This window comes from Argentina silus (assembly GCF_951799395.1).
Source record: "Argentina silus genome assembly, chromosome: 6".
NCBI classification, from domain to species: Eukaryota; Metazoa; Chordata; class Actinopteri; order Argentiniformes; family Argentinidae; genus Argentina; species Argentina silus.
In genome coordinates, this window is record NC_139660.1 from 12,943,796 (window position 1) to 12,970,925 (window position 27,130).

A 27,130-nucleotide genomic window follows, 5' to 3' on the forward strand; every position below is an offset into this window, starting at 1 on the left:
GTACAACACAGAAGGGTGGAGTAACATTAACTTAAACAGTAAAGCTATTACATTTTGAGTCTAGAATTAGACTGGAGAATAATTGATACAAGTATTCAGATAAATTGTGTGTGAGTTGTTAACATCTTCAACAGGGAATATCTACAATGTCCAGAATATAGCCTGCCAAGTAAATATGCTACCAATGACATCAATTCAATTGAGGAAATTTGGCACCGTTGAAAATGTTCAGCTGACCAAAAATTTTAACTCATAATGACAATGACCAATACACCAGGGTGCACCCGAGCTTCTTGGGTGCAATGTGTGCGCAAAGCACTCCCAGTCCCCTTGTCATTGGAACCCCTCTGTCCTGACTCTCTCTCTCTGAGCTTGCCTACATGTCACATGCTCAATCAATGTGCAAAGCAGTTAATTGGCCTGAGTTCCAATGAAAGACGATGCTGTGAAATCAAAGTGGATTGAGACCTAATTACTGCTAAAATGGACCAGCAAGAAAATAGTAGTCCTCATTCAAACAGAAGGGCAGTGTTTTTTTAACCTCTTGGTTCACTTAGAGGACTGATTTTGGTTCTTTTAAAGAGGACTACATGTGAAAATACACTGAAACTACATAACAACAACAAAACATAACAAAAGAAAACACATTCATAAACCTGAACTGAAACATTGTCAAAATCTGGTCAAGTGAGTAAAGTATAAGTGTCACAGAAGTATACAAGAACAGGGCCCAATTCTGACTTGGCTGTCTACCGACCTACTTCATCAAATTAAATCTTCTGGGATAAGCAGCAGTATCTGATCTGATTTAAGTGGATAGAATAAAGCAATACCAACAAAGTTAATTTCCTAAATTTAATGACAAAAGACTGTAAAATAACATTGCCAAACAGCCCCCCAGAGATCCCATTTCAGAAGATCTCATTGGCACAAATATTCGTATTAGAAAAACTCCAGTCAGAATTGGCCAACAGACTTGAAAATATGAGCTAGAACCAACCCGTTCCCTGATATAAATAACCTTAGTAAAAGAAGGCAAAATTACAACTTCTTATAAAGAAAAAAAGACCCAGAAACAATAAGTCATCAATGTAAAACAGCAAAATCTGACGTTTGCAAGTAAGAAATACTATTTAAAGGAATTGCTTACTAAAAAAACAAAAAAATGCTGCTTATAACAGACAGGAGGGACAACACGCAAACATAATTTGCAGATCACTTGACATTAAATTCCTGTGCTATAGAAAATGTTTCAGCTAAACGAAACATTCCTATACAACATCTAAAATCCAGCTAATATGCCTCAAGACAGCACCATTTGTTTACATTGATACATCCAGTAAGTACTAATGACCCATGTGGCATCGCTAAGTTGATGCCTAAGACTTCAATGGGAAATGCTGGTGACTTAAGTTACTCAAGAGGATGAAGAATAACCAGAGGCAAAACTAGCCCTTAGAAGAAAAGAAAAAAAGGAAAAGGGGCATCAAGGGTAGACACTAATAAATAATGTGGTACTTGTCAAGTAAGAAGCCCCAAAGGTGACCTCTATTACTATTTCACTGACCCTAACCACAGTAAGTTGACGCAGAAACAGGCTAGTCCATATGCTAGCCCTGTTTCTGAGATAACAGTGTTTGTATGTAACTGTTTGTAAAACACTCAACAGACTGAAGAAGAATAGCACCACATGTACAGTAAGTGGTTCACATTCCTGTACCTCCAGTTAAACTTCCCAGAACACATATGCAACAGGTCCTCTTGTTCAGAACAAATGTCTTAGCCTTGTCGAAAGCTAAAGTTACCACTGGAACTGGATCAGCTTTTCTCATCCCAATCCTATCCTTAACCACTGATAGTGAGAAACAGTAACTGACCCAGGACCAGCACTAGGGACAATACCAACTTCAGACCGCAGAGAAGTCAACTGGAAGGGTCTGTATGGTTGAAGTTTTTAACATATACGCACCAGTAGAGGTAATAAAACAAAATATTGTTTGGCTACTTGTGGTTAAGTGCAATTTCTCTTGTGTTAGGGGGGAGAGGCTTTTGGTATCTACAGGTCACTTAGTGCACATGCTGGCAGTGGTGCTTCTCTTTCGCTTGGTCCAAAAGATCCAGCATCTCTTGTACGACGGCTCGCAGGGCACGGCCCAGGTCCTCCCCACTGTAGGGTTTCCCTATGGGGGGCACGTGAACGAACGCAGACCGCCCGTGGCTCAGGTACAGAGAGGTGTAGTAGGTAAAGTCACAAAGGTATCTGTCAGAAGAGACACATGACTGGAGATAAGAATGAAGAAGTTCCATGGGATGCAAGAGGAAGGAATGGATTACATAATGTCTCAAAGCAAGCAGAGAAAACATAATGCTTAATATTTGGGCAATACCTGAAATAATGTAAACATTTCACATAAAAATGTTCTCACAAATCAGCACAGTTTAAATTCAAAATACCATTACTGTCAAATGACCAACATAAATACAACCATACAGGAGGATGTTTGGCCTACCTGCCAGCATCTTTGGAGACAGACACTGCCACTCCCAGGCCCGAAGCTGTCACTCTCTTGCAGACGGATTCCATGTCAATGACAGAGTCAATGCAGTCAGGACCTCCCTCAACGCAACACTGAGAATCAGGACAGAAGCTGCTGTTGTCCAGACCCTTGTAGCCATGGTTACGGCCACACTTCTCCAAGGTAACAGTGGTGGCCATACCCGACACTCCAACATGAACGACAAGCTGTTTCCACACACAGAACCCCCCAGACATAAAAAAAAAATTGGTTTGTCACGCTTATCTTCCAGAGCAGGGTATGAAAAGGAGGAATTTTAAAAATGAATAAAATAGAACATGTTTTCTTACCTGTGGATGATACTGCTTCCATAGTGATGGAACTAAACTCTTGACAGTCTGGTACTCCACTGGCACTTCGTACACATGCAGGTCTATGTCATTGCCCAACCATAGCTTCTTCATTTCCTTTCAGCACAAACAACAGCAGACAGAATCACTCAATAAAAACAATGCTGTCATCTTTCAATCTAGGTCTATTCAATCCATCTAAAAATCAACAAAATTGAAAGTTGGCAAAAAAAAAGACAGTTCAACCATCAAAATACAAAAGAAAGACAGAGGGAAACGATGGATATATCTGGATTCTGGAAGAGACACAAATGTAGTACTGATTAAGTGTGATTATCACAGCCGGCTGCCTGATCCCCTACACAAGACAACTGGCCGCAGACTCCTGGCCCTATAAATATTGAAGAGAGGCTTGTTTGACCACATCCCTGACCCTGCCACAAAGCAGCCTTTTGTTTGCTTTTAATATCCTTATCAAGTCTGTCTAGACACCCTGACAACCATTGTCCCCCCAGCCAATATGCCACTACCACTTCTGTCCTACTCAACCCAACTATGCTTCTAATGTGTAGCTAAAGGCAGCCCTATGACTAAGACTGATGTAAGAGCTATTTTGCTGAGGGAGATGTAACCTAGTTGTGCTATGACAACTAAATCTGTTTTCTACCAAATAAGCATTTCAACAAGGTAATTTGTTATGGTCAGGGAAATCAACTCATGCTTATAAAGAGGTCTCTGTTTTCCAGGCATCTTATATTGACTCCAGTGAATTGCTACACTTACCTAAATGTAATTTGGCTACACTTACCTAAATGTAATTTGGCATACTGTTTGTGGGAGATATACAAGGAAATATGTACAACTAAATAAGCGTACTCAATTAGTACCATGGAACTTACCCACAATTTGTATTATTGTTTAACTTCAAATTAAACAATCATAAGACACGGAAACGCCTCCATGAGGACAAAGCAGCAGGAAATGGAAATATATTCCTAGTTCTGTACAACAATTTTATATTGTTAAACACTGAAAAACAATGCAGCCAGGAGGTGATGATTTACAGAAACATTTTGCGTGTTTCAATAATGGCCATTCTGACCAAGCCATAATAAAATATGGAAAGGAATCCATACCTGTACTGCAACCCAGCTGGCATTGATAGTGTGTTCCCCAAATGGCCCAAACCCTGCAAAAACATGGCAGGATTTTCAAAAGTTTTGCAGAGGAAGTTTGACTTTGAGGAAGGTTGTTTGGAAGTTGTATATGTGTATAAGTGCCTAAAATACCACCCAAATAGGACCACTCAAAATATGCAAAACACCCCAAAAAGATAGGCTAGTTATTTGGATATTTTCTATTTAAAAAATAAATAAAAAGGAGAGTGATTAGTAAGTGTGATCAGATTTATTTTTTTTGCATCCCTGTGGAATTAATAGGCCGCTCCATCCCCTTGGGGACCTAGGGATCTGTATGTCTGACGGGGAGGTGAAAAGGGGAGAGTGAAGGTTCGGCAGCTGCCTGCCAGCTCTCTTTTGTGAGGCTCCCTGTTCCCAGGCAATCTACACATCTTTTATCCGGCTAACCCCAGACTTCAACAGGCCTTTGTGTCTGGGAGACCAGAGAACAAGAAGGCTCTCATATTTATAAAGTTTCAAAACTCAGTTTAATGACTGCTAAAAGAAAATGTGTGTAGACAATGAAGTTTGAACTTTGTCATATGACTTTAGTTCTTTATCTTTTTAAAAGAAAAAACAAAAGAAGACATAAATTAGTCTGTCTGTGTAGCAATCTGCATAGTACATACAGGAGCGTAAAAACAACTGCAAATCTGAAACACTTCAATTTAGTCTGTTGATGTCACCATTGCAGAGGCCTACCATTCAATTAGACAATTTATACTAGGATTTTTTTGTACACTACAGAAATATATGATCCCCATATTGCAAACATTTTCCTAACAATGCTGGCTAGCAATGCATGAAGTAAGCAAGAAACAACTTGAAACTTTCAAGAAACAACTTGAAACTTGGACAGCAGTCATCTTCATTGCAGCATATTTACATAACTTTTCAACATGACACTCCGTGGTTAGGCTTTGTTGACAGAGACAAACTAATCGAGCTAGAATAGGAAACTCACAGACCTGTAACAACAACAGTCCGCTTACTATTGTCCATCTTCTTCTTCCCAGTTCTGGAAAATGTTTTTGATTACTGTAATATGTAATATTTTAAGGAACGGCTTCCCTGTATGGGTTTTTGCTGTCCTTTCCTTTCACAGCTGATCAGTCAACAGCTTCTTCTTCAAGCTGCCTTTTCCTGTCCCTCACATCTACCGAACTTGTTTTATACAGAGGGAAGAACGATTGGCCAGACTTTAAACGTCATACGTAATATGACCTATCATTGGCGGAAATCATGCAAGCATGTTCAGTTGACAAAGTTAGTTAGCATTTGAAGAAGCAACTAGCATTATCTGACAACTGTTAAAACATAATATCAACGGATAGATTGTTATATATTCTGTTATAATGGTAAGTATATATTTCATTGGAGTTGGAATATGAAACGTTAATAATTATATTGTGAATATCGTGGAATTGTGGAAGCATTAGCATAAAGTGTTAGCTTCTGCTAACGACGTAACGAAACATGATGAACGTCAACAGTGTGTGACATGATGTGTTAGCTACTGGCTATTCATCTATTGAGTTTTTAGGAAACCACTTTTTTATTTATTTTTTTCCCATGATGTAATTCCACAAGTGTTTCGCATTCAAATTCAATTTGATTTAGCTTCTAGCTAGCTAGTTAGCCAAATGCATGTCAATATTCTTACAATGAAGTAGCTAGCTAGTTAGCTAGTAGCGTGTGGGGAGCTCAGTACTAGTAGCAAGCAAAAGATACAACGACGTAGCTATGTGTCACTACGGGGCTGAGGCTGGCAAGAGGACGCTTAATTTGTGTCATTGCTAGCTATCTGTGCCGGCTAATGACTTTTGTATCTTGTAACTTACATTAACAGCTACCCCTGTCTTTGCTGAAGACCGCACAGAACCACCCTATGGTAAGGACTGTTATAATATGTTTTAAATGGGATGAACAAAGGTATAACATGATTGACAATCATGAAGTAATAAGTAATCATAATTGTTCAGTAATAACATTAATATTCATGGTATCCTCAATAACCGTAATTAGTCATCATGAAACTGCTTTGGAGGACCAAGTGTCATAAGTGAAAGCCACTATCATTGGTATTTTACAATAATTTTCATTAGATTACTCTTAAAAACATAGGAAAACAATCTGGACAAGGAAACACTATCTGTCCAAGACTCTTAATTTTGATGAGGGGAAAGCATGCACTTGCATTAGCTGGCACCCAGAATAAACCACTGTTTGTAGTGTTGTGAAGGAGAGTACAACACAACAAACACGTAGGATATTTTGAAGCAGGTTTCTATTCAGTAATAGAGTGTGGCAGCGTATTTTTCTGTTTTCGTTGATGTATTTGTGTGAAACCTGAGTGGGAAGCAGTCGGGTTGCACATGCAGCTAGCCCTGAATAGGGAATATTGCATATACTCTAGGCCATTCAATTATCTATGCATTTGGCCCATACACAATCACAAAGTCTGCTCTTGAGCTAATATTCTTCCATGACTCACCAATCTGGAGAGCTTCTTGGAATGCTAGCATCCTCAACTCTATATTGTATGATATTTTATGTGCAATTTTCTCTGGGGCATGTTCAAGGCTAGGGTGCAGCTAGCTTTCGTTTTTAATATAAGATTTACTGTGATGCATGAATCCACACAGCTTTGACTTGCTCCTTTGCTCCTCAGCTGGTGGAGTTGAAGAATGGAGAGACTTACAACGGCCACTTGGTCAGTTGTGACAACTGGATGAATATAAACCTGAGAGAAGTCATCTGCACCTCTAGGGTAATGCTGTCAACAACCCTTCACTTAAATAAGATATGGATGATGTTCTTATCCTCAAAGTATCAACTATGAGAAGGATATCCATGTGTAGCCACAAGGTGGCACCATTAACAATGAAACAATAATCTTCAAGATCAAACTGCAGTTATATCTTGGACTGACTGAAATTCTCTCCCATCCCAACCTCATTCATTACCATTGCATAGGATGGAGATAAGTTTTGGAGGATGCCAGAATGCTACATCAGGGGAAGCACCATCAAGTACTTGCGTATCCCAGATGAGATCATCGACATGGTGAAGGAGGAGGTGGTGTCAAAGGGCCGCGGGCGCGGTGGCATGCAGCAGAACAAACAGCAGGGCAAGGGCCGAGGGGGGGGAGCAGGCAGAGGTAAGACGGAACCTCTGGTGTGTGTGTGCGTGTGTGGGGGGCTTGTTTTCTCATAGGTTTTGATGTGTTCAACAACATAAGTGAAAACATGTAGCTTTTATGAAAACATTGAAATAAAAGAAATACATGCAAATAAAATATATATGATGAATATGACATTCAATAGGCATTCAGCCTATGACATTCAGAAATATGTAAAGATGGATTTGGATGATGTCTTCTTGAAGCTTAATGTGTATGATATCCCTGCCGGTGCTGTGTAGGTGTGTTTGGTGGTCGTGGCCGAGGTATGCCAGGGGTGGGCCGAGGACAGCAGCAGCAGGAGAAGAAGCCTGGTGGGAAACCTCAGAGTGTCAAGAACCAGCACTGAGGAGAGAGAGGGACAGACTGATCAGAGTAAGAATAGAATGTAGTTTTCAGTGACAAGATATTTAGTAGCTGCTTTTCCAATATTGTGCCATTTACAGGAGAGCTAGTGCTAGAGAATGTTTGAAACCAAGTGACCCAACAAGTGATTACCTCCTGTGATGCCAGAGAAGTAGACGATGCAGTCTGACGATAATACTAGTCATTTAAAGGAAGTCATCGCTTGTTGGGTCTCTGTTTATCACATCCTCTGGCGCTAGCTCACACTGTCACACTCTGAGCGCAATAGTGGAAGAGCAGCGAGTGAAGGTCAACACACAGTGGCTAGTAGACTGGTTGCCATCATTTTCGCAGTTCCATCTTGCGAGTGGTGTGTGTGAGATTGACCTTCAGTTATTGTAAGTTCAGACTGAGAACTATGAGTAGCCCTTGCAAGTCTGTAAATGCAGGGTTTTTAGTTTTCCCAACTTGAGGTTTTTGTTCGATAAAGGGGACGTTTTTGTCCTGAAGAAACACAGCTGTGCCCCAATTAGAAAATGCATTTTTAAATTCGTACTGATTGTTTTTTTGGGAGGTAGGGGGGAGGGTTCTATTAATTCCCAGAGCCATTTGCATTTGACTGATTATATGACATTGTTTTCAGTGTAATGTCGACTATCAACAGGAAGTACCTACTTATTATTGACAAACTTTTCATGTCCTTAAAATTAGTAGACTTTAGCAGATGGGTACATATGATGATGATGCATGAAAATATCTGCTTCTCTGAAAAACGTCTTAGTCCTAAATGGGTTTTTCAATGTGTTTTTGGTTTGTGGATTTTATTTGCATTTTGAAACACAATGTTGTAATTTGTTTACAAGTGAACATGAGAATAAAGATTTTTTTGTTAAAGAGATTGTACATGTATGAACAGGGGAAAAAAGTCAGATCTAGGCCTGCTTGGATTTGGTTTACATTTAGAACTAGAAAAATTATTGGTAGTGTAAAAAGTTGAAGGATGGTTTGGACGATATCGATTTGTTGGGTAGTTGAAAGATAGTGAGTTATGTGATGGGAAGAAGGGATGATGGCTAGTGGAAAGAAAGTGGGATGGGCAGTTGGATACAAGTTGATCAGAGGTAGCCAGCTAGGTTAGATAGAATGTTAGACGGTCATAGATAGATAGGATGAGCCTGGGGTAGTTCAGTGGAGTTGGTTAAGTGGTTGAGGATTGTTAAGGTAAAAGAGTATATGGTGGTTTTATTGGGGTAGAACTGGTTGCCAAGAGAGTGTATTGTTTTGTAATTATTCTAAGAATGTGTTCTGTAGGTCTCCTGCTGTTTTTATTCAAGAGTTCTGAAAGTTCCATGGCAGTTGCAGTAACAATGTGGCTCTCAGAATGTTATCTTAAATCAACATTCCACCATGTTAAACAGAACAGATTTTTTGAAGTTACAAAAAGCTTAATAGAGCTAAAAAAGGTATTAGAAAGCTTTTCAGGGTCGATAATATAGAGTTTTCTGCACATTTTACAGCTGGATTGGTGTGATAGCTTGTAAGATGGGTGTAAGAGCAGTGATGGTTAAAAAATGTAATCTTTTTGTTTCCATAGACCTCCATGTTAAAATTTGCACTTTCATGTTTGAATTGATTCAAAAGTATAATGATTATATAAATATATTTATATAATGAAATATAAATGTAAGCAACGTGAGTTAAGCCATGCTGAAGCAAGCCCACTAATAAGTATCAGCAAGATAAACAGTTGGTTGAAGCAAGCCCTCTAATAATAATAAGTGAAAGTAAAATAAGTAATTGGGAGTATCAAGAGTTGGACTTGCTGATGCAAGCCCACTAATTAAATATATTATTGCAAGACCAATGTACTAGTACATATGGGGAGACGACTGCATTTATATATTGGGTTTCTGTTCTTGTGTAACCATTGTTATAAAAGCAGTCAATAACTAGAGTAGCATAGCATTGCTGGTGAAAACCCTAACACTCAAGAATCTTAGTCTTAAGATCATTTCTTTAGGCAATAATGCAATCCAAATTAACATAGTACTATAAATCATAGCCTTTGTTGTATGAGAGCCTGACTGATTTATGATCGTATGGGTGCGTTTGTTATAGGAATGTTATTACTGTGGTGTTGCAAGCAAGTCTTCATAAGGACACTCCCTGTCAGCTAGGTTGCTATTTGAAACAGAAGGAAATGGATGATCATCACAATTTGATTCAGTAACCACATGAATTGAGCTTTGTATACAAAATAACTCAAACTAAACCATCTTTTGCATGGAATGCCAGCTGCAAATTGAATTAGATTTCCTTTGCTGGAAAATATGAGGAAGTAGTTTCTCTATTACCTGTGAAATATATTTAGAGGCAACGTATATCTCTAATGGTGATACCAAACTCCTTGTGTGTTAGTTTTGTGTCCCATAAATGTTAGGAGACCAGACCAAGGCACCATGGCCTGCTTTTGGAAAAAACAACCACTCTCATACAGCCCTACGACCCTAGATGTGAAGTTATATGAAGTTATGTAGCACATAGATGGCCAAATTAGCAGAATGTTGTTCTCCTCTCAATACTTGGCGTGCTGCCATGAATAATGCTTGCCTGCCTTTTCCTGCCTGCAGCAAATGTGTTTTGTTTTTAACAGCACTTTCGGGACGCTGTGAAAGATTCCATTAACAGAAGTTCCTAGCTAATGGGCTTCTTTTCCGGCTCTGAAGGCTTTTCTTGTATTTGCAGAGGCCTTGATTGTGAAGCCAAGATGTGAGGGTTGTTGATGTTACTCCAAATAAAAAATCATGGTTATAGAATTACTATATATGATTGGATGTCCCTGTAAGTAACCCATAACCACATTACATTTTAGGGAATTACTTAGAAAAAAATGTTTACTATCAAGAGACGTGCGCGTGTGTGTGCGCGCTCGCGCATCTGTATGATGTCTGATGATGGTGATGAGGGTCCTGTTTGAACATAGGCCAATATATTGAAGAGGATAGAAATGCAATTGTGTTCTTGTATGCTGACAATGACCTCTAAATTGCCCTTGAGGGGATTGAAAAAGTTGCTGTTGCATTCAATAAAACATGCCAGAACAAGGAAAGTACATAGTGCCCAAGGAGTTTAGGCATGGACAGTTTTTACAGCCAGCTTTCCCCTGCTGAATTTATTTTGACATACAGTTGGAATACAGTTTCCCATTAAGATATTTCCATGCTGTATCAAATGTGTGGGTGTACTTAGCAAATGAAAACACCTCTTAGATCAACAAGATTCTGCATGTTACTTGAATTGCTAGTGCTGACTGTATTACCAAATGATCTACTCTTGTCATGTTGGAATGGATTATCTGTCCAATTTCAGTTTAATATGGGAGACATCATTTAACCATAAATGCAAAACATCAGATGGAATTGCTGAGGGGAAAAAATATATATATATATTTGTTCTGCAGTCATTGCTTAAGGGGCGTGCAAATCAGATCTACGGTAATTGCTGAGCTGAAATGTTAACTGTGATAACTGGCTTTGACTGGGAAGGGGGGCAGAGGGGGTGATCTCGGAAATGGTCTTTGTGTCCTCCTCCTCCGCCTCCTCCTCTTCATCCTCCGCTCTCTGTATCTCTTCCACCCACGCACTGTTCACCCACCCCACTGCATCAGCGCACCCAATCGCCGCCTCTCTCCCTCTCTATGGCTCTCACCTGCGTCATTCTGCATGTCAGTGTTGCCATGGTGATGGCCGAGATGCCCCCCCTTACCCGACGCTGGTTGCTGCTGATGCAGGCAGGCTGTGGACGTCATCACTTCCCTTGGGAAACAGGGCTATTTTTACTGTAGGGCACAAATATACCAGCCTCCCTATGTATTTATGGAAACCGCATCTCCAATGTAATGCAGGCTGCCAGGAAATATCTTCTTGTTTTTAACCATTTCTCTCACAATTCACTTTAAAGAGAAGCTTTTCCCTTAGCTCGTCTTACTCTATTAAATTTCAGTGCAATTGGGGGAATAAGATTATTCCACTGCTGCTGGTTTGAAAGTAAGGATTTCTTGTGTGAGTAGTTGCCTGGGTTTGTCCTGTCAGTTGATTTAACATGGTCACTCCTGGCCATGATGTTAAAGGTTTTTTTGTTGTAGTTAACCATTGCTGAATGAACTGATCCGAGGCAACATAGGCCTACAGCATGTTCTCATGTAAGGACATCTGTCAAAATCTGATATTTTTTCTGGCCCTCTTGAGACTGTCAGATCTGATTCAATTTAGTTCATGCTTCATGGCATTCCCAACCCTTTCTTACACAAACATGAGTGTGAAACAGTTGACATGTTTGTGTGGCTATGGGAGACCTTCAATAGTTTTATTTTTTTGCATCTCATATCTTTTATCAGATTGGGTATCAAGTGATGGCTTATTCATCATGACTGAATATGAGAAGGGCTTGTTGAAAAATACATTGTTTTTGGCACAGAGGACACGTCAACTGAACCACAGAATTCCTTCCAGGCATAGTTCACTGCAATGATTTAGGGTTCCTTTGACATTCAGGAAAGACTCATCGAGATGATTATTTTGAATATCATTCTATTTCTCTGTAGTCACACACACCTCCCCATACTATCCACCAAAAACTACAGATTGTTTAGATTGTTTGTGTTACAGTTCTCTTTTTCCTTATTTATATTAGTCAGGCCAAATTTACCATAGTAGCTGTTTTCCACTACATTATCATGGGTGACATGATAGCTGTATTGTTGACAGCAAATTGATATTGTTCCACAAATGTCATTTTCCAGACATCACTAATTAACATTTCTCTGTTGCCTTGTATAGGGTGAGATAGAAATCAGCAGATAAACTATGGTAATGTCTTATTTTCTTAACAGAGTAGGTTTTGTAGTGTTTTTTCTTTTAATCTGGTGCTCAGACGGAGGTATACCAAATGTATGCTAAATGTCCAGTCTTTCCCATTGTGTATTGTATAATCTCCTCATCAGCATCAATACCACAACACAAAACCACTGCAGAGATACAGTATGTGGGCCTAGTAAGGGTTTGTGGCATTGAGTGTGTGTGTGTGTGTGTGTGTGTGTGGTGGTAGGCCCTTTCATTTATGAAAGTACTCTTCAACCTTTCGACACACAGGGATTCCCCCATAGCCATGCGTGTGGAATGTCACCTACACGTTGAAACTACGTCATGGGTCCAATAGGAGTCCACACCACAAAAGAGGTGGAAGGTTGAGTACGATGAAACTGCTACCTCAGCTCATTCACTCATACCAAAACAGCAAACAGGGCAGACAACACATTCACATCACATTCACCAATGTGGATGTACAGTAGATCATACAGTGCCTATAGAAAGTCATCATACCCTGTGAAATCTTTACCATTTGTCACATTAGACCCTGGAAATTAAAATAAATCAAATCATACTTTTTTGAGCTATATGTACACATTATAACCCTCATCATCAAAGTGAAAATAAAAATGTAAACAATTCTGGACAATTATTAAAAATTAATTAGTGAAATACCTGGTTTGGTTAAGTGATCAGCCCCTTAGAGTATACCATTATAAACTTGCTCAGGCTAATAAAGGCTTGAGGATTCCACTACTAGAAGTGCATGGTTCTGCAAAGAATCCACCATGGTTGGAAAAGTACTTTTAAAAGGCCTCCGGGATAAAGTTGTAGGAAGGCACAAGTTAGGTGAAGGCTACAAAAAGATTTAGAAGGCTTTAGCTATCCCTCTGAGTACCGTTCAGAGCATCATTAAGAAGTGGAAGGCGTATGGCACCACCAACACCTTACCTAGATCAGGCCGTCCGTCCAAACTGGATGACCGAGCCAGGAGGAAATTGATCAGAGAAGCTACCAAGAGGCCAAAGGCAACTTTGAAGGACTTACAAGTCTTTATGGCTGGGACTGGTCTGTCTGTGCATGTGACAACAATCTCACAAAAAAACCTTTTTTTTTTTAATGGGTTTTGATTTCCGGCTGTACGACAAATATAGTAACTATTTCAAAGGGGTATGATGACTTTCTATAGGCACTGTACACATTGATACCTAGCATTTATAAAACATCTTAAATGGAGTAATTAGAGAAATTGCCATCCTAGGTTTGCTTTTTGAGGGGTGTTCACTGTTCCATAAACTATTAACCGCTACAATATAGCACACATATACAATTTGATTTGATTCAATTGGATTAAGAAAGACACACTTGACGATTACTTTTTACCAACCCTAAACCGCTCCAATCTAGGACATGAATCTCAGATACAACATCTTCAAATAACACGTTGCTCAACACAAACACACACTAGACCTATTCATTACTTTGGGCCTGACTAAGTTTAAGGTGTGCATTAGTGTGCATTAGTGATGCCAAGCATTCCTGATTTGTTATCACACTGTGCCTTGACTTGCAGCAATGGAAGATCTGATCTTTCAGTCTGTGGACTATGTCCTTGAATTTTCTATGCTGTATAAAATTTGAAGAGCTGTTTCAGTCTTTTTTTCCCCAACAGCTTGCTTTTCTCATTGTACCACCCCCACATTCTTCTCTTCTCTGATATTCAGCTTTTCTTACAGAAATATCTCGCCCCCCCCCCTCCCTCCCTCCCTCCCTCCCTCCTTTTTCACCCCTTACTTCCGCCTCTGAGAGATGCATCGCTGTTCTGACATCACAGGGGCAGACGTGGTCCACCCCCACCATGCCTGGCAGAGATGGGCCTACCTGTGACGCACTCTCCTCCTCTGTGTAACCCTTACTGTGCCAGAGTACTGTTACGACAAGGAGAGCTAGATTTGACTTAAATTAATGGATGTTTTGACATTGCAGAACATGTGTAGCTTAATTTACAGTTTTGTGAATGTGATTGAAGCTAATAAGAGCAGAGACAATAAGTCAAAATGCTTTTGATGAAAAAATATTTGATGCATGACATTACCCGTTTGATTGGTCTTGTATTTAAGATTGCTTTGTCAAGAGATATGGCATTTACATTTGCATTGATCATCCTTGAATGTATCACTGATGATAGAAATATGTCTAAGCAGACGCTTTCATCCAAAGCGACTAACAGCACAATGTACAATATACAAACATACATGTTTGTATATGGTCCCAGCTAGAATCAAACCCACAATCTAAGTGTTTGAGTATCAGGAAAAGTAAGAATCTGGTATACTGAGGGTTAGGGTCATCTAGAATCAGGAAAGCCCCTGTACCAACCTCACAATTGATATGTTTGAAGAATTATGGAAATGATTACAGCCAATGAGTGGTAGGGCTGAGGATGATGTTTTCCTCTAAACATCCATAGGCATATGTCTATGGAAGAATACATTGTTTGATGCTGTTTTACATTAAGTTACAATTTGTAACTAGGATCTATCAGGTTTGTAACAGTACCCTAACACAATAAACAGTTGTCTCTCTCGTTAGAAGTAACATGCTTTCTCTGTCTTTCATTACTCAATCAGTAACTGAACATATTTCAAAGGGCACTCTTTGATGGCTATGAGTAAGTCAGTGTGAAGTAGAATATGCTGATTTGAAAGCTCATTATAAAAACATCTTTCATCCCCCAATTACATTTCCCCTATTACAAATTTGCTCTCCCCATATACCCTTTTCTTCTCTGACTTTTGCAGTAGGCTACGTTTTTGATTAAGTGACAATGATGATATGAGGTAGGCATACTGTGCAAAAATATGTGTCATATACTACTCTAAAGTTACTTGTTTTACTGTACAAAAGCAAAGCGAAGAAAACAAGACTTCACCCACCCCCACCCTTCAATCCAAGGTTCGCTATGACATCAAACCACAATGCACCGCACTGTTTGCAGTTTACCCGCCTTCTCCATGGCAATAGGGCTAGTACGTCCCCTTATTCAAATAAAAGACGGGGAAACGTCATTTCTGTCCAATCTGCGGGCTCTGAAATGACATAATGGAACATAGGAGGATAGAAAAGGTAGCGACAGCATGCGAGCGCTCCCATAGAATAGAAACTTCCACTACTCTCACATCACAAGACAAGACTGTCTAGCGATTGTCTCCTATTAATTAAAGGAAAACAACAATATTTAAAGGAAGGGGCGGTGCCACCGATTACAACAATAATTTGGAGAGGAAGAAGAACGACTTCAAAGCACATTCGAATTACGCATCTGACTGAGGGGTTATGGGTACCACTATCTCTGTCGTGAAAGTATGCTGAATTTTACAGCGGTTGTCATCTAAAATAATACATTTTACTGAAATATGATGAAGAAGGACATGAGTTTAAACCTGGCAGATGCCACCAACCTGAAGCCACATCTTCGCGACGCTGAGAGCATTCTCAACTCCCCGGACCTTGGACTGCTGAAACTGGCCTCTCCGGAGCTCGAGAGACTTATCATCCAGTCCAATGGAATGGTAACGACAACACCGACTTCTCAGTTTCTCTATCCCAAATCGGTGAGCGACGAACAGGAGTTTGCTGAGGGATTCGTAAAGGCCCTCGAGGACTTGCACAAACAGAACCAGCTGAACGGGGGGACGTGCCCTCAAACGAACAGCTTGGATCTAAGCACCAACGTTGCCCCTGTCACCATACATCCGGATCTACCAGTCTACACGAACTTGAACAGTTATGGTAATGGGCCTTTGGGTACCACTGTTAATTATTCCACGGACACGGTCCCATACCCGCCACCTCCGACTCATCATTTGGGGGTCACGCAGCAACAAGCGCATTCCCGGCTGCAGTCATTGAAGGATGAGCCGCAGACTGTCCCCGACGTACAGAGTTTCGGCGACAGTCCACCACTATCGCCAATCAATATGGACACACAGGAGCGCATCAAAGCCGAAAGGAAAAAGCTGCGGAATAGGATTGCTGCGTCCAAATGCAGAAAAAGGAAACTGGAGAGGATATCAAGGCTCGAGGACAAAGTGAAGTCCCTGAAAACTCAAAATACTGACTTAGCCTCAACTGCAAGTGTTCTCCGGGAGCAAGTAGCCCAGCTAAAACAGAAGGTTTTGAATCATGTAAACAGCGGGTGCCAGTTGTTGCCACATCAAGTTCAAGTGTACTAGTTCGAGGAGAAGACATTTGTTGACCAGAATATAAGCTTCATAGACTTTTCTCTTGGTTCTCACAGTCCAACTTCAATGACTGAAAATACTTTACTAATGTACATTTTTGTAAAATGTTTACAGATTCTTTCTCATGGGTGTACATAAGACAGCACCATTACTGGACCAAACCAGTTTATCATCATTCTATTACTGTATCATAGCTTTATACTGAAGATTTAAAAAAGTATTTGCATGTTATTGACAAACTCGAATGTTATACCTAACAGGGTGTCATTGGGCGCGCATCCTAAACGTTTTTACGCTTTTAAACGTTTACAAGCACTTATGAACAGATAACATTACATTTTATATTCAATGTTCCACAGTGTCTTATTTCTGTGTTTTTCTTATATTAATGTGAAGCTGTCATCACTTTTTGTTGCACTGAATATTTTCTTTCACATTCCTACATTTTTACTTGTTATCAAATAAACTTTGCTTAATAACACAATGCACTGCTGTTGTTCTATCTCTTTTCAGTCTTTTGATTTATTATGATGCAGCAGAGCACAGGCAGTTTTGATCTATAAACTATAACTCTTCATTATTAAATTAGAAGTTGAGTTTGCACAACAAATCTATGATTGGGTGGGGTACACTTCAGTAGACATATTGCTCAACAGATGTTTGTGAGGCCCAACAAATCTAAACTTGGCTTCAACCCAAGATTAAAATGTAACACAGTCCTTCTTTAGCCTTCATCATGAATCACTCTTTTTTCTTAGCATGGATTTGCATTTTGCAGCATACAAGCTTTTATTGCCAAGAAAACAGGCAGGGGACACTTTAAGGCCTAAACAGATAACACTTAAACATAAATATGGCATAAAGGTTTGGTCAAGCTATTAAGCTGTTCATAATTAGATGAACAGTCAAGTGATGAGGCCTATTTGTAGATACTCACAGAATGAAAAAAGGCTCATGATGTGTTTTTAGATTCCTGCCTAAATCAAGAGATGGGTAATGCTTCAGTGAAGTTGAAGCATTATGCAATATTGGATACACCATACAGAATGGTACGGTCTATCCTTTGCTCACAGGAAGTTTGTGGGAAATGTCTGCCAGCTTATTATTGTTTTTATCAACATGGTGTCCTGTGCCCTCTCCTGGTGTAATATGAAATTGCATATTTACAGTAATAATAATAATAATATAATAATTATAGTTATGGGTATGTTTGTCACTGGCAGGGACTGGGGAGTTTGTCAGGATCAAGAGAAAATTATGAAATTTGCTGAGTTGGTAGTGACATCCTAATCTAGTGACATCCTAATCTAATTGATTCCTATGCAAATCAGAGACCCTAGAAAAACAAAGATATTAATTCCAAAATTACATGAACTATTATCCTTGCATTAAGATGGACTCAATTCAACCTATTGAGTGATTTGTTAATGACATTTTTGCATTTTAGCTCATTTCAAGAGTGTCACAGCAAAGGGTCTGAATACTTGTGTACATGAGGTATTTCTGTATTTAAATTTTAATAAATTTACTGAAATTTAAAAATAAATAAATAAACAATGTTTTCGCATTGTCATTCTGGGGTATTGATGTGGATTGATGGCAAATTCTTTTAATTTAATCCATTTTAAATTGAGTCTATAACACAATAAAATGTGGAAAAAGTTAATATTTTCCGAAGGCACTGTACAGCACAGCGCTGGAGGAATGAGGGAGAGATCTGTTTGTTTTCTATCTGTTCTTTCAATTTCATTATTTCACCATAGGTAGTATACAGCAAAAACAGCCAAACACATACACTCAACAAACACTTTATTAGGAACACCTGTACACCTGGTGGAGGTGGTGTAATGGTGTGGGGAATGTTTTTTTGGCACACTTTGGGCCCGTTAATACCAATCAATCATCGCTTGAATGCCACAGCCTATTTGAGTATTGTTACTGACCATGTGCATCCCTTCATGGCCACAATTTACCCATCTTCTAATGGCTACTTCCAGCATGATAATGCACCATGTCACAAAGCAAAAGTCGTCTCAAACTGGTTTCATGAACATGACAATGAGTTTAGTGTTCTTCAGTGGCCTTTCCAGTCACCGCATCTGAATCCAATAGAACACCTTTGGGATATGGTAGAACGGGAGATTCACAGCTTGAAAGTGCACCTGACAAATCTGCAGGAATTGTGCGATGCAATCATGTCATCATGGACCAGAATCTCAAAGGAATGTTTCCAACATCTTGTGGAATCAATGCCACGAAGAATTGAGGCTGTTTTGAGAGCAAAGGGAGGCCCTACCCAGTATTAGTATAGTGTTCCAAATAAAGTGTTGGGTGAGTGTATAAGATAATGAGTAGCAGATGGTCCCAGCTTGTTCTAAATACAGTATCAGAAACAGGGATAACAAAAGGTGTGATGTCCCAAGCGGTAGGTACTGTGTAGAGAATTGGACGCAAACAAGATGCTCTCTACAGTATATACAGTACTGTGTGCGTGTGTGTGTGTGTGTGTGTGTGTGTGTGTTTTGTCTTAACAATTGAGTTGAATGTGAGATTACTTACATTAGTTAACAGTATAGGTATTGTGAAATATAAATCAACAAATGCAGTATTGTAACAGCACAAACTTTTATTTTTGTCATTTTATTTAATCCCACAACATGTACAGCAGATTTTGGTAATGTTCACAATTCAACATTTTGACACCATTTTCTCTTATTGTTATTACATATACTACTGCATAATAGTTGTTTTATTTCAACAATAGAAATAAACAACATTAAAATCAATGTAAACCAAGTCAACAGTACTTTGCAGAACAGTGTTTGGTGGATGCACAATAGGAAGAAGAATCAATGACTAAATAAATCAGAAAAAAACAAGCAATACTTGGGTCTTTTTTCAAAAATTGCAATACCCTCCAGACAGTACACACCATTGAGGACAGCTTATTAATATGAGGTTGCCATTGTAGTTAAAAGCACAGTAATTAAATAAAAACATCAGAACAAACACATTCATACTTTTCAAAATTTGTATTTATTTCTAAAACTTCAGTGCTTCAAATTCTATCAAGATTTGACAGCAAATGTTTGCTAATCCCCGTTTACCAAAAGCTTTCAAAAAACCCAAACTACAGTATAGATGTCAATGAGCTGTCTTGTCAAGTTTCCAACAGCAACAACTTAGTTCGATGTAAGATTTATAATGTTACCGAAGAAATCAGTCTCATTTTACATATTTTTTGGATGTTCTGATACTACCTAGAAATAGCAGCAATTAGACACCAACCAACCTGACCCATTTAGCAAAGAACCTGAGGTACGAAACCTTCAAAAAGAACAGTCAATCAAATATCACCAACTGTATCATAATTTAACCCAAATAACTAGTCAAGAAACCCATCTATCCCCACTTTCTCTTCCCTTAGACATCCTAAAATAAGTAATATTAAGAAACACAATAAATAAAAGTTATTATTTGCGAGCTAAAAGCAGACCTTTTACTGTCAGCAACCTCTACTATGCTTGAAATGGTGTTTGTTCTCCGTATTGCTTTGTAATTACAGTAATTGACACATTCATTCACAAGCAGGCCTAGAAGAAATGCAGATAAAATACGGCTCTTGAAGTCTGTTTTTTTTCCTTATTTTTTTGCAAGCCTGGAGTCAATACAACACAATCCACACATAAAACATATGACTAAAACATATTTACAGTTTGTTTCATAGAAAGGAAGACTGCATTGGATAGGAGAATAGTTTACAGAGGGGCAATCTCTGGATACCACTGGGATGGGAGGACTCTCACAACCATGAAAGGGTAGAAAATGATTTAGAAAATGTATGTCAGATTGCAGTGTAGGCTATTAAAGTTTGTGACTATTATCATTGTTACTATTGTCATCATTAGGCTATATTATCATCATCAATCTGCATTGAAACTTTGGTGCAAACCTGTCCCTTTGATCTTCTCATTGGGGCCACCCTGAAAACCTTCAGAACTCAATGATCATACTTCTTGTTTACAGTTTTATCTATTTGTCTAATTGTATTTTTAAACTCAACCACTCTCTAGTATAACACTGAAGTCAAACTGATTCATAAGCCATAGACAGTCATAGACATTTAGCCAAGGGAGATAGGGCTAGCTGTCCATCATGAAAAAATAAATACAAGAGAAGGGAAGAGCCTAGGATATAGCAACAGAAGCAACAGAGATAAGAGTGTCCTAGGGCTTGATACGACTCCCTCACTAAACTTAATATCAACTCTGGGACAAGGGCATTCATATATTTTGTGTCAAGCAGTTTATAAATGGATTTGACATGTCTCTATTTATAGATGTATTATTATATATATAATATAATATATAAATATATATATATATAATAATATATATATATAATATATAATTTATTATTATACAGTATTTGTGATTGTGATGATACTGTGATTCCTATGTGACTATTGTGATCTATGTCATGTCATCTCACTTATAATAACCATCTTGGTTATTTCAAGTCATAAGGAACAGAGTATTGCCTATCTGATATAACATGCACATTGCAACTGCAATTCATTCACTCTCACAAAATTAAAAGTAGCAACTACTGAAATTGATGTAAACAGTGCATGATGCTTATATACGTGGCTTCAGCCTCCTCCGAGTCCTATGCAAACTAACTTTAGTCTTAAACCGCTGTTTGTGAGTGTATTTCAAAACTTGAGGGATACTAGGAGCAAAGATTGTGGGAAGAGAAAAAATTCAATATGTTATCCAGAGAAAACCTTCAACATTGACCTCTTATATTTGATACTGTATATCTTCATCTATGTATATATAGATATTTTTTTTTAATCTATTTCCAGAAATGTATACCTGTAGATATCATATATTGCACATTATTTACATACACATTTAAAACAAAAACAAATAAAGAAGAGCTAACTGTCTCTTTTGTTTTTATCCATTTATGTATATTTTGTATGTATTCTTTTTTAAACGTACGAAAAGCTTCTAAAAAAGAAAGGAGTACCAGTATACAAAAAGTAAGGTAAAGATAAAATAAAAAGGCTTATCAGACTGAGAGATGGAATGAGAATGAGAGATGGTGTTAAAACCAAATACATTGGCTGATATACAGTAAATCAAATATATGTTATAAGACACCAGCACAGATTGTATATGAGACATATTAAATATGTACTGTATGTACTAGGCATCATATGTATCAACCCTCTCTTTAGAAATAATCAACCTGTTTATGACAACATATACTTTGAAATGGCATTCCCAGTCCCTAACAAAGGCTGACATAAAACAATTTTTAGAAGCGCATTAGTCTGACTGAAAACAAGGTAAACAACATAAGGATTTGGAACAGATTCTGGATAGATACCCTCAAATCCATATTTTTAAGACCACAGTGAGGAATAGAGTGGACCAGAGGACATAAAAGGACTATGGAACAGAACTGAGAGTGACCGTTGCCCATTCATCCCTATTGGGTGATGATGGGTTGATTCGATAAAAGGAGGGGTGCGTAATTAGGGGACCTGAGGGCGGGGTTCAGGGGGGTCAGTCAACTCTAGCATGCACAGTCCTGGCTAGGGGCAGCGGGCTGCTCGGTGAGCTGGGGCCCCTGCTTGGCCCCCGTTATGGCAGGGTCGGCGGCGTCCAGGCTCTCTGACATCTTTTCACAGATGGTGTCCACCAGCCTCTCGAACGTCTGCTTCACATTGATGTTGTCCTTGGCGCTGCACTCGAAGAATTCAAAACCTAAGGACAAGCCCATCAGATCTCTCAAAAGTATTATATAGCAGAGGTAGTTTGCTGAGCTAGCCTCCTGTAATATGAGTCATTTCCATGAGGCCTAAAGTTAGCTAGCAGATGCCTAGGCTTTAGCTCAACCAGCTAACAAGGTCTTGTAGCAACCCTACAACCCTGGGTTTAAAGTGGGACTTCTACCACTTTCCTATGCTGCTTATTTTAATGTTGCTTAACTCCAATGTAGGCGACCTGGAACGCAAGTATTTTATGTGACAACTTACCTAGGTGATCAGAGAGCTGCCTGCCCCTCTCTCCTGCCACCACCCTCTCGTCCTCCATGTCACATTTGTTGCCCACCAGCAGGACCTGGGCATTGTCCCAGGAGTAGGTCTTGATCTGGGTTGACCTGAGGCATCCAGACACACAAGCAGACCCAACACAGTCAGAGGGAGAGAAATTCTGTGTCCCAAAGCATTAATCGTTTTCCCTGAAGTGTGCGCATGTGCACTCCCCTGGATTAATTTAATTTAGCATGGGCTTGAGCAAGTCTATTACACTCGCCCATTCCTTTTAAATCCATGTCAGGAAAAAAGGATAAGAATTAGGATGCAGTAAATGGGTCCATTACAGAGCTAACAACACAAAATAGCATCAAAATGGCACCCATGACAATTCTACATTTCAAACTATGTTTGCAGAACTCTGTAGAGTATGTATGTATGTATGTATTTATTGCTATGGTGGTCCAGAGGTCTTCATTATGACAATCAACAAACCACAACATGCCTCACAAGTCAAACTAGCCCGAACTATACTCTCACAGTAAGACCTGTGTTGTATCAAGGAACACGGTTTTATCTTTTCCTGCCTGCATTGTATAATACTACTGTTTACTATTCGGTCACATGATCAAATCCTGCACAATCACATACCAGTCCTGGACAGCATTGAAGGATTCCTCATTGGTGATGTCATACATGAGGATGAAGCCCATGGCTCCACGATAGTAGGCGGTGGTGATAGTCCTGTACCTCTCTTGCCCTGCTGTATCCTAGAAACGTCACACACACACACACAAACAGGTTGCATTACACTGAGTGTCACTGTCAAATTGACACATTGTCCCACGCACACTAATGACCTAGCACGAGAACCCTCTTGGTGATATAAAACATTCAAAGAGCAGACTGTTTCTGCTGGCAACAGATGACAGCACATCAGTAACTTTTAGAGGTCCTGTCTTGTTTCTGCTGTGACAAAATGTTGCCTCTCCTCCTTGGTTGGCAAGCCGACACGGAGCAGACGGGTTGAGTTACAACCTAAGCTCTAATGAATGCTCAGGGAATTAAGTTTTGCCTCCCTGACACCCAATACTGCTCCTCTGTGAGCTAGAGAGCAACATCACTATCGAGGACAAGCTTGTGCGCAGTAACACAGCAGGAAAAAAAAAAGAGGCACTTACAGATGAGTAAACTGTCAATCATTCTCTCCTCTTTTTTTTATCTATTCCCACATGCCCAAGCAGCTGCTTCCATGTTGGGTGCACAAAAAAACAAAAACAAATGTCATAAGAACGTGCAACATGGATTATTCCATGACAAAACACTTCAGTGAAGCTCATTCGGGCAATAAATCACTTCCAAGAGTTGAAGGTATTGAGTTCAATAAGGCATAATATGATATGCATTTTTTTTTTGTCTTTGCTTTGGGCAACCGGAAGTTATATAGAGCCCCCCTGTGGTGGCTGTGATTATTGTAGAGAGAAAATAAAGGTCAAGGTCTAAGTTACTCCTCATCTACAAAAGTAACCTGTGAAAATGTTTTCCCTTTTCTCCATGAAAATATACCCCATTCCAAGAGCATCTTGTATATACTGTACATTCTACCCAATTTGAGTGCATGAAGCACCTTTTTTTGTCTTAAACATCAATTTATATTCTCATCACAGATAGCAGTAGTGTTAGGCTCTGGCCTGTATGTATTACATAGGCTAGAGTCTTTACAGTGTATTATATGTCAAATAATAATATTTTGTATAATATGCATTATGTATCTGTATGTCAATTTCGTTAGCTGTGTGTGTGTGTGTGTGTGTGTGTGTGTGTGTGTGTGTGTGTGTGTGTGTGTGTGTGTGTGTGTGTGTGTGTGTAGTGTGAAATGAATGTGCATGTTTGAATACAGTCTGTACTCACAGCATTTAATTTTTTACTACACTTGAGTCTGCTATTAAAGCTGAGTATATGCTGTACGGTGAAGTGGGGGGATGGAGAGTGTGTGTGTGTGGTGTGTGTGTGTGTGTGTGTGTGTGTGTGTGTGTGTGTGTGTGTGTGTGTGTGCACGCGTACATGAAGGGGGTGGGGGGTTATCCACTCAAGGGAAATGTGTAGTAGTGGGGGAGGGTACACACCAAGTCATCCACATCTGTGTTCTGATTGGACAACAGCCTTTCTCACCAAAGGCTAGGCTTGACAACAGAACTAGCCTTCCCTCGTCATTGGTTGGATATAGTAATATCATCCATAACATGATACCATAACAATAACACCACAACATCCTACCTACAAATAAATACAATTGAACTAGCTAAAATGCAATACACAAACTGTATAACAATATACAGAGGGTACATTTTGCATTTACCTAGCTAAACAAAAAGCAAAAAGCTAGCACAATGAGTGTGTTGCTGTCTGAAACCACTTGCTCAGCAAGCCTATTCTCTGTAAATTGATATGGCCATAGACGTCACTTAGCACAATGAATGCAAGAATTGGGTACGTGGCAAGTCTAATTTGGAGCACAGAGGTCTATCCAATTTTAATAATTCAAGAGCATTTGTACACATTTTTCATACCCAACCTACAAGAACATTTAAATGTGAATTTCAGAGGGTAAAATACCTCTAGGACCTCCTCCTGTCAGGTGTGATCACTTAGGCCTAACCATTAACTCTACAAAGTACACACCCCACAAACATGGCAACATTAGTCAAGTGTTTTTTTGTGACAAAAGTCCTGTGGAATAGAAATAATTGGGTACATTTTTAGTCTTGCAATGCAACGAGTAAGGTGTGTTGTCCAGGGAGGAGCAAGATCAATTTAACAGTAGCCTAGACATGAATGATGAACATTGCGGGATGTGTGCATGATGCTCATTCCCAATTCATGACCTGTAGGCTTGTGCTGGTATCATAATTCTCAGATCGGTAAACCTTCCGCCAAAATACCTGCGACACCAGTAATACCTTAAAGAAAAAAAGAAAAAATCTAGTATTCTGTCATGTGCTTGGCAGTTCTGAAAGAGCCTACATAAGACTAGCCTCTACATTGCTAATGTTCACTAGGTTAGGATTATTCTGCCCATTTCATCTTTAAATTATTGGCTAAAGAGCATGGGCCAAGACCAGTGTGGTAAGCTTTGCCATTTATTTGCATATGTTTTATGCGCAAAACCCTAAACTGAGCAAAAAACTGAATGGAAATTCATCAAGACCTCTTATTTCTATTGGGTAAAAGAAAAGTTATGCGACTAGGTACTTTCAGTGGAAGTGACATCATTACGTACAAGTTTTATTAGATCAAATGTCAAATTAATGGAAACACACTTTGCCCGCTGAATTGGGCATGTGCTTTTTATGTGAAACATAGCTACTGTCTCAACAATGGTGAGGTTTCCATCAAGCCTTTTTATGTGACAAAAGTCCTGTTGAATAGAAATAATTCACAGCAGAAACACCAACTTAACTTTTGTAAAGATCAACAGAAAGTTCTAACGTTCTGTGGATTTTTCAAATGTTGGTAAGATAAATTATGCGGACAAATTATGTGGACGAATTCCATTGACAAATGGATGGAAACATAGCTACTGAGACAATGTTGCTATAATGTTGTCAATGGGTTGTAGTGGTTGTGTGTTTGCTCGGAGACAATGTAGCTTGTCAAGTTGTAACAACGTTAAACAGTAGTTTAGTTATCATTAGGTTGTCTCAACGTTGTCAAGTTGCTACGCCAATATTTGTGTGGTGCTTTTGTGTTTGCTGGGGTAGTTTAACCAATCAGTGGGAAAACAATAAATGAGCTTTGAACACAAAGATGAGCCATATTAGAAAAGCATTTTCCATAAGTCTTACCCAGATCTGAAGCTTGATTCTCTTGTCGTTCCTGTAGATGGTCTTCACCTTGAAGTCAATGCCCACCGTGCTGACAAAAGCCGGCGTGAAGGAGTCATCGGCGTAGCGGAACAAAAAACTGGTTTTGCCAACACTGCTGTTGCCAATGATTAGTATCTTGAACATGTAGTCAAAGTTCTGGTCTGAGGACTCCTTCTGTCCATAGGTAGCTGTTGCCGAAGCCATCTAAAGTAAGAAGGGGAGTTATTTTAGCAACTGACTAAACTGATCCTTGTTTATTTAAAAAAAGGTGGAAACTTACAACTAACACCAGAAAATAGCCCAGAATCTAAAGGAATATTACACCTCAATAGCCTACTTTCACTATATCAAGCTATTTCTACTGCTCAAAGTCATCAGATCAACAATATACTGTATAATATTGTATTGAGTTGCAACAAACGTGAATTCAATTTGAAATGTACTCAACTAATCATTTCTTGGTGGGATTGTACTAGAGTGACAACCTATGTCAAAACAAGTGATTCATTCTGAATAACAAAAATGTGAATCTC

At 39.1% G+C, this 27,130-nt stretch overlaps 4 protein-coding genes across 4 annotated transcripts; 2 read left to right on the forward strand and 2 right to left on the reverse strand.

The window, feature by feature from the left end:
• Positions 1 to 841: 841 nt before the first annotated feature.
• LOC310806432 (pyroglutamyl-peptidase 1-like) lies at positions 842 to 5,134 on the reverse strand. The gene is made up of 5 exons (XM_083672526.1): positions 5,013 to 5,134; positions 4,003 to 4,055; positions 2,867 to 2,983; positions 2,511 to 2,743; positions 842 to 2,260 (listed from the first exon to the last, which is right to left on the reverse strand). Exons 1-5 carry the CDS (start codon positions 5,044 to 5,046, stop codon positions 2,068 to 2,070), a joined length of 630 nt encoding a protein of 209 aa, XP_083528652.1. The 5' UTR covers positions 5,047 to 5,134; the 3' UTR covers positions 842 to 2,067.
• Positions 5,135 to 5,277: 143 nt separating this feature from the next.
• Positions 5,278 to 8,464, forward strand: lsm4 (LSM4 homolog, U6 small nuclear RNA and mRNA degradation associated). The gene is made up of 5 exons (XM_083671088.1): positions 5,278 to 5,402; positions 5,894 to 5,935; positions 6,716 to 6,814; positions 7,021 to 7,204; positions 7,468 to 8,464. Exons 1-5 carry the CDS (start codon positions 5,400 to 5,402, stop codon positions 7,572 to 7,574), a joined length of 435 nt encoding a protein of 144 aa, XP_083527214.1. The 5' UTR covers positions 5,278 to 5,399; the 3' UTR covers positions 7,575 to 8,464.
• A 7,139-nt stretch (positions 8,465 to 15,603) lies between these two features.
• LOC310806476 (transcription factor JunD-like) lies at positions 15,604 to 17,166 on the forward strand. Its single transcript, XM_083672581.1, has one exon. The coding sequence runs from the start codon at positions 15,855 to 15,857 to the stop codon at positions 16,671 to 16,673; it is 819 nt and encodes a 272-aa protein (XP_083528707.1). The 5' UTR covers positions 15,604 to 15,854; the 3' UTR covers positions 16,674 to 17,166.
• A 4,868-nt stretch (positions 17,167 to 22,034) lies between these two features.
• rab3ab (RAB3A, member RAS oncogene family, b) lies at positions 22,035 to 26,801 on the reverse strand (the record flags this gene model as incomplete). Its single annotated transcript, XM_083671181.1, has 4 exons — positions 22,035 to 22,459; positions 22,732 to 22,856; positions 23,383 to 23,501; positions 26,577 to 26,801. The coding sequence occupies 4 exons, from the start codon at positions 26,799 to 26,801 to the stop codon at positions 22,269 to 22,271; spliced, it is 660 nt and encodes a 219-aa protein (XP_083527307.1). The 3' UTR covers positions 22,035 to 22,268.
• Positions 26,802 to 27,130: the final 329 nt, after the last annotated feature.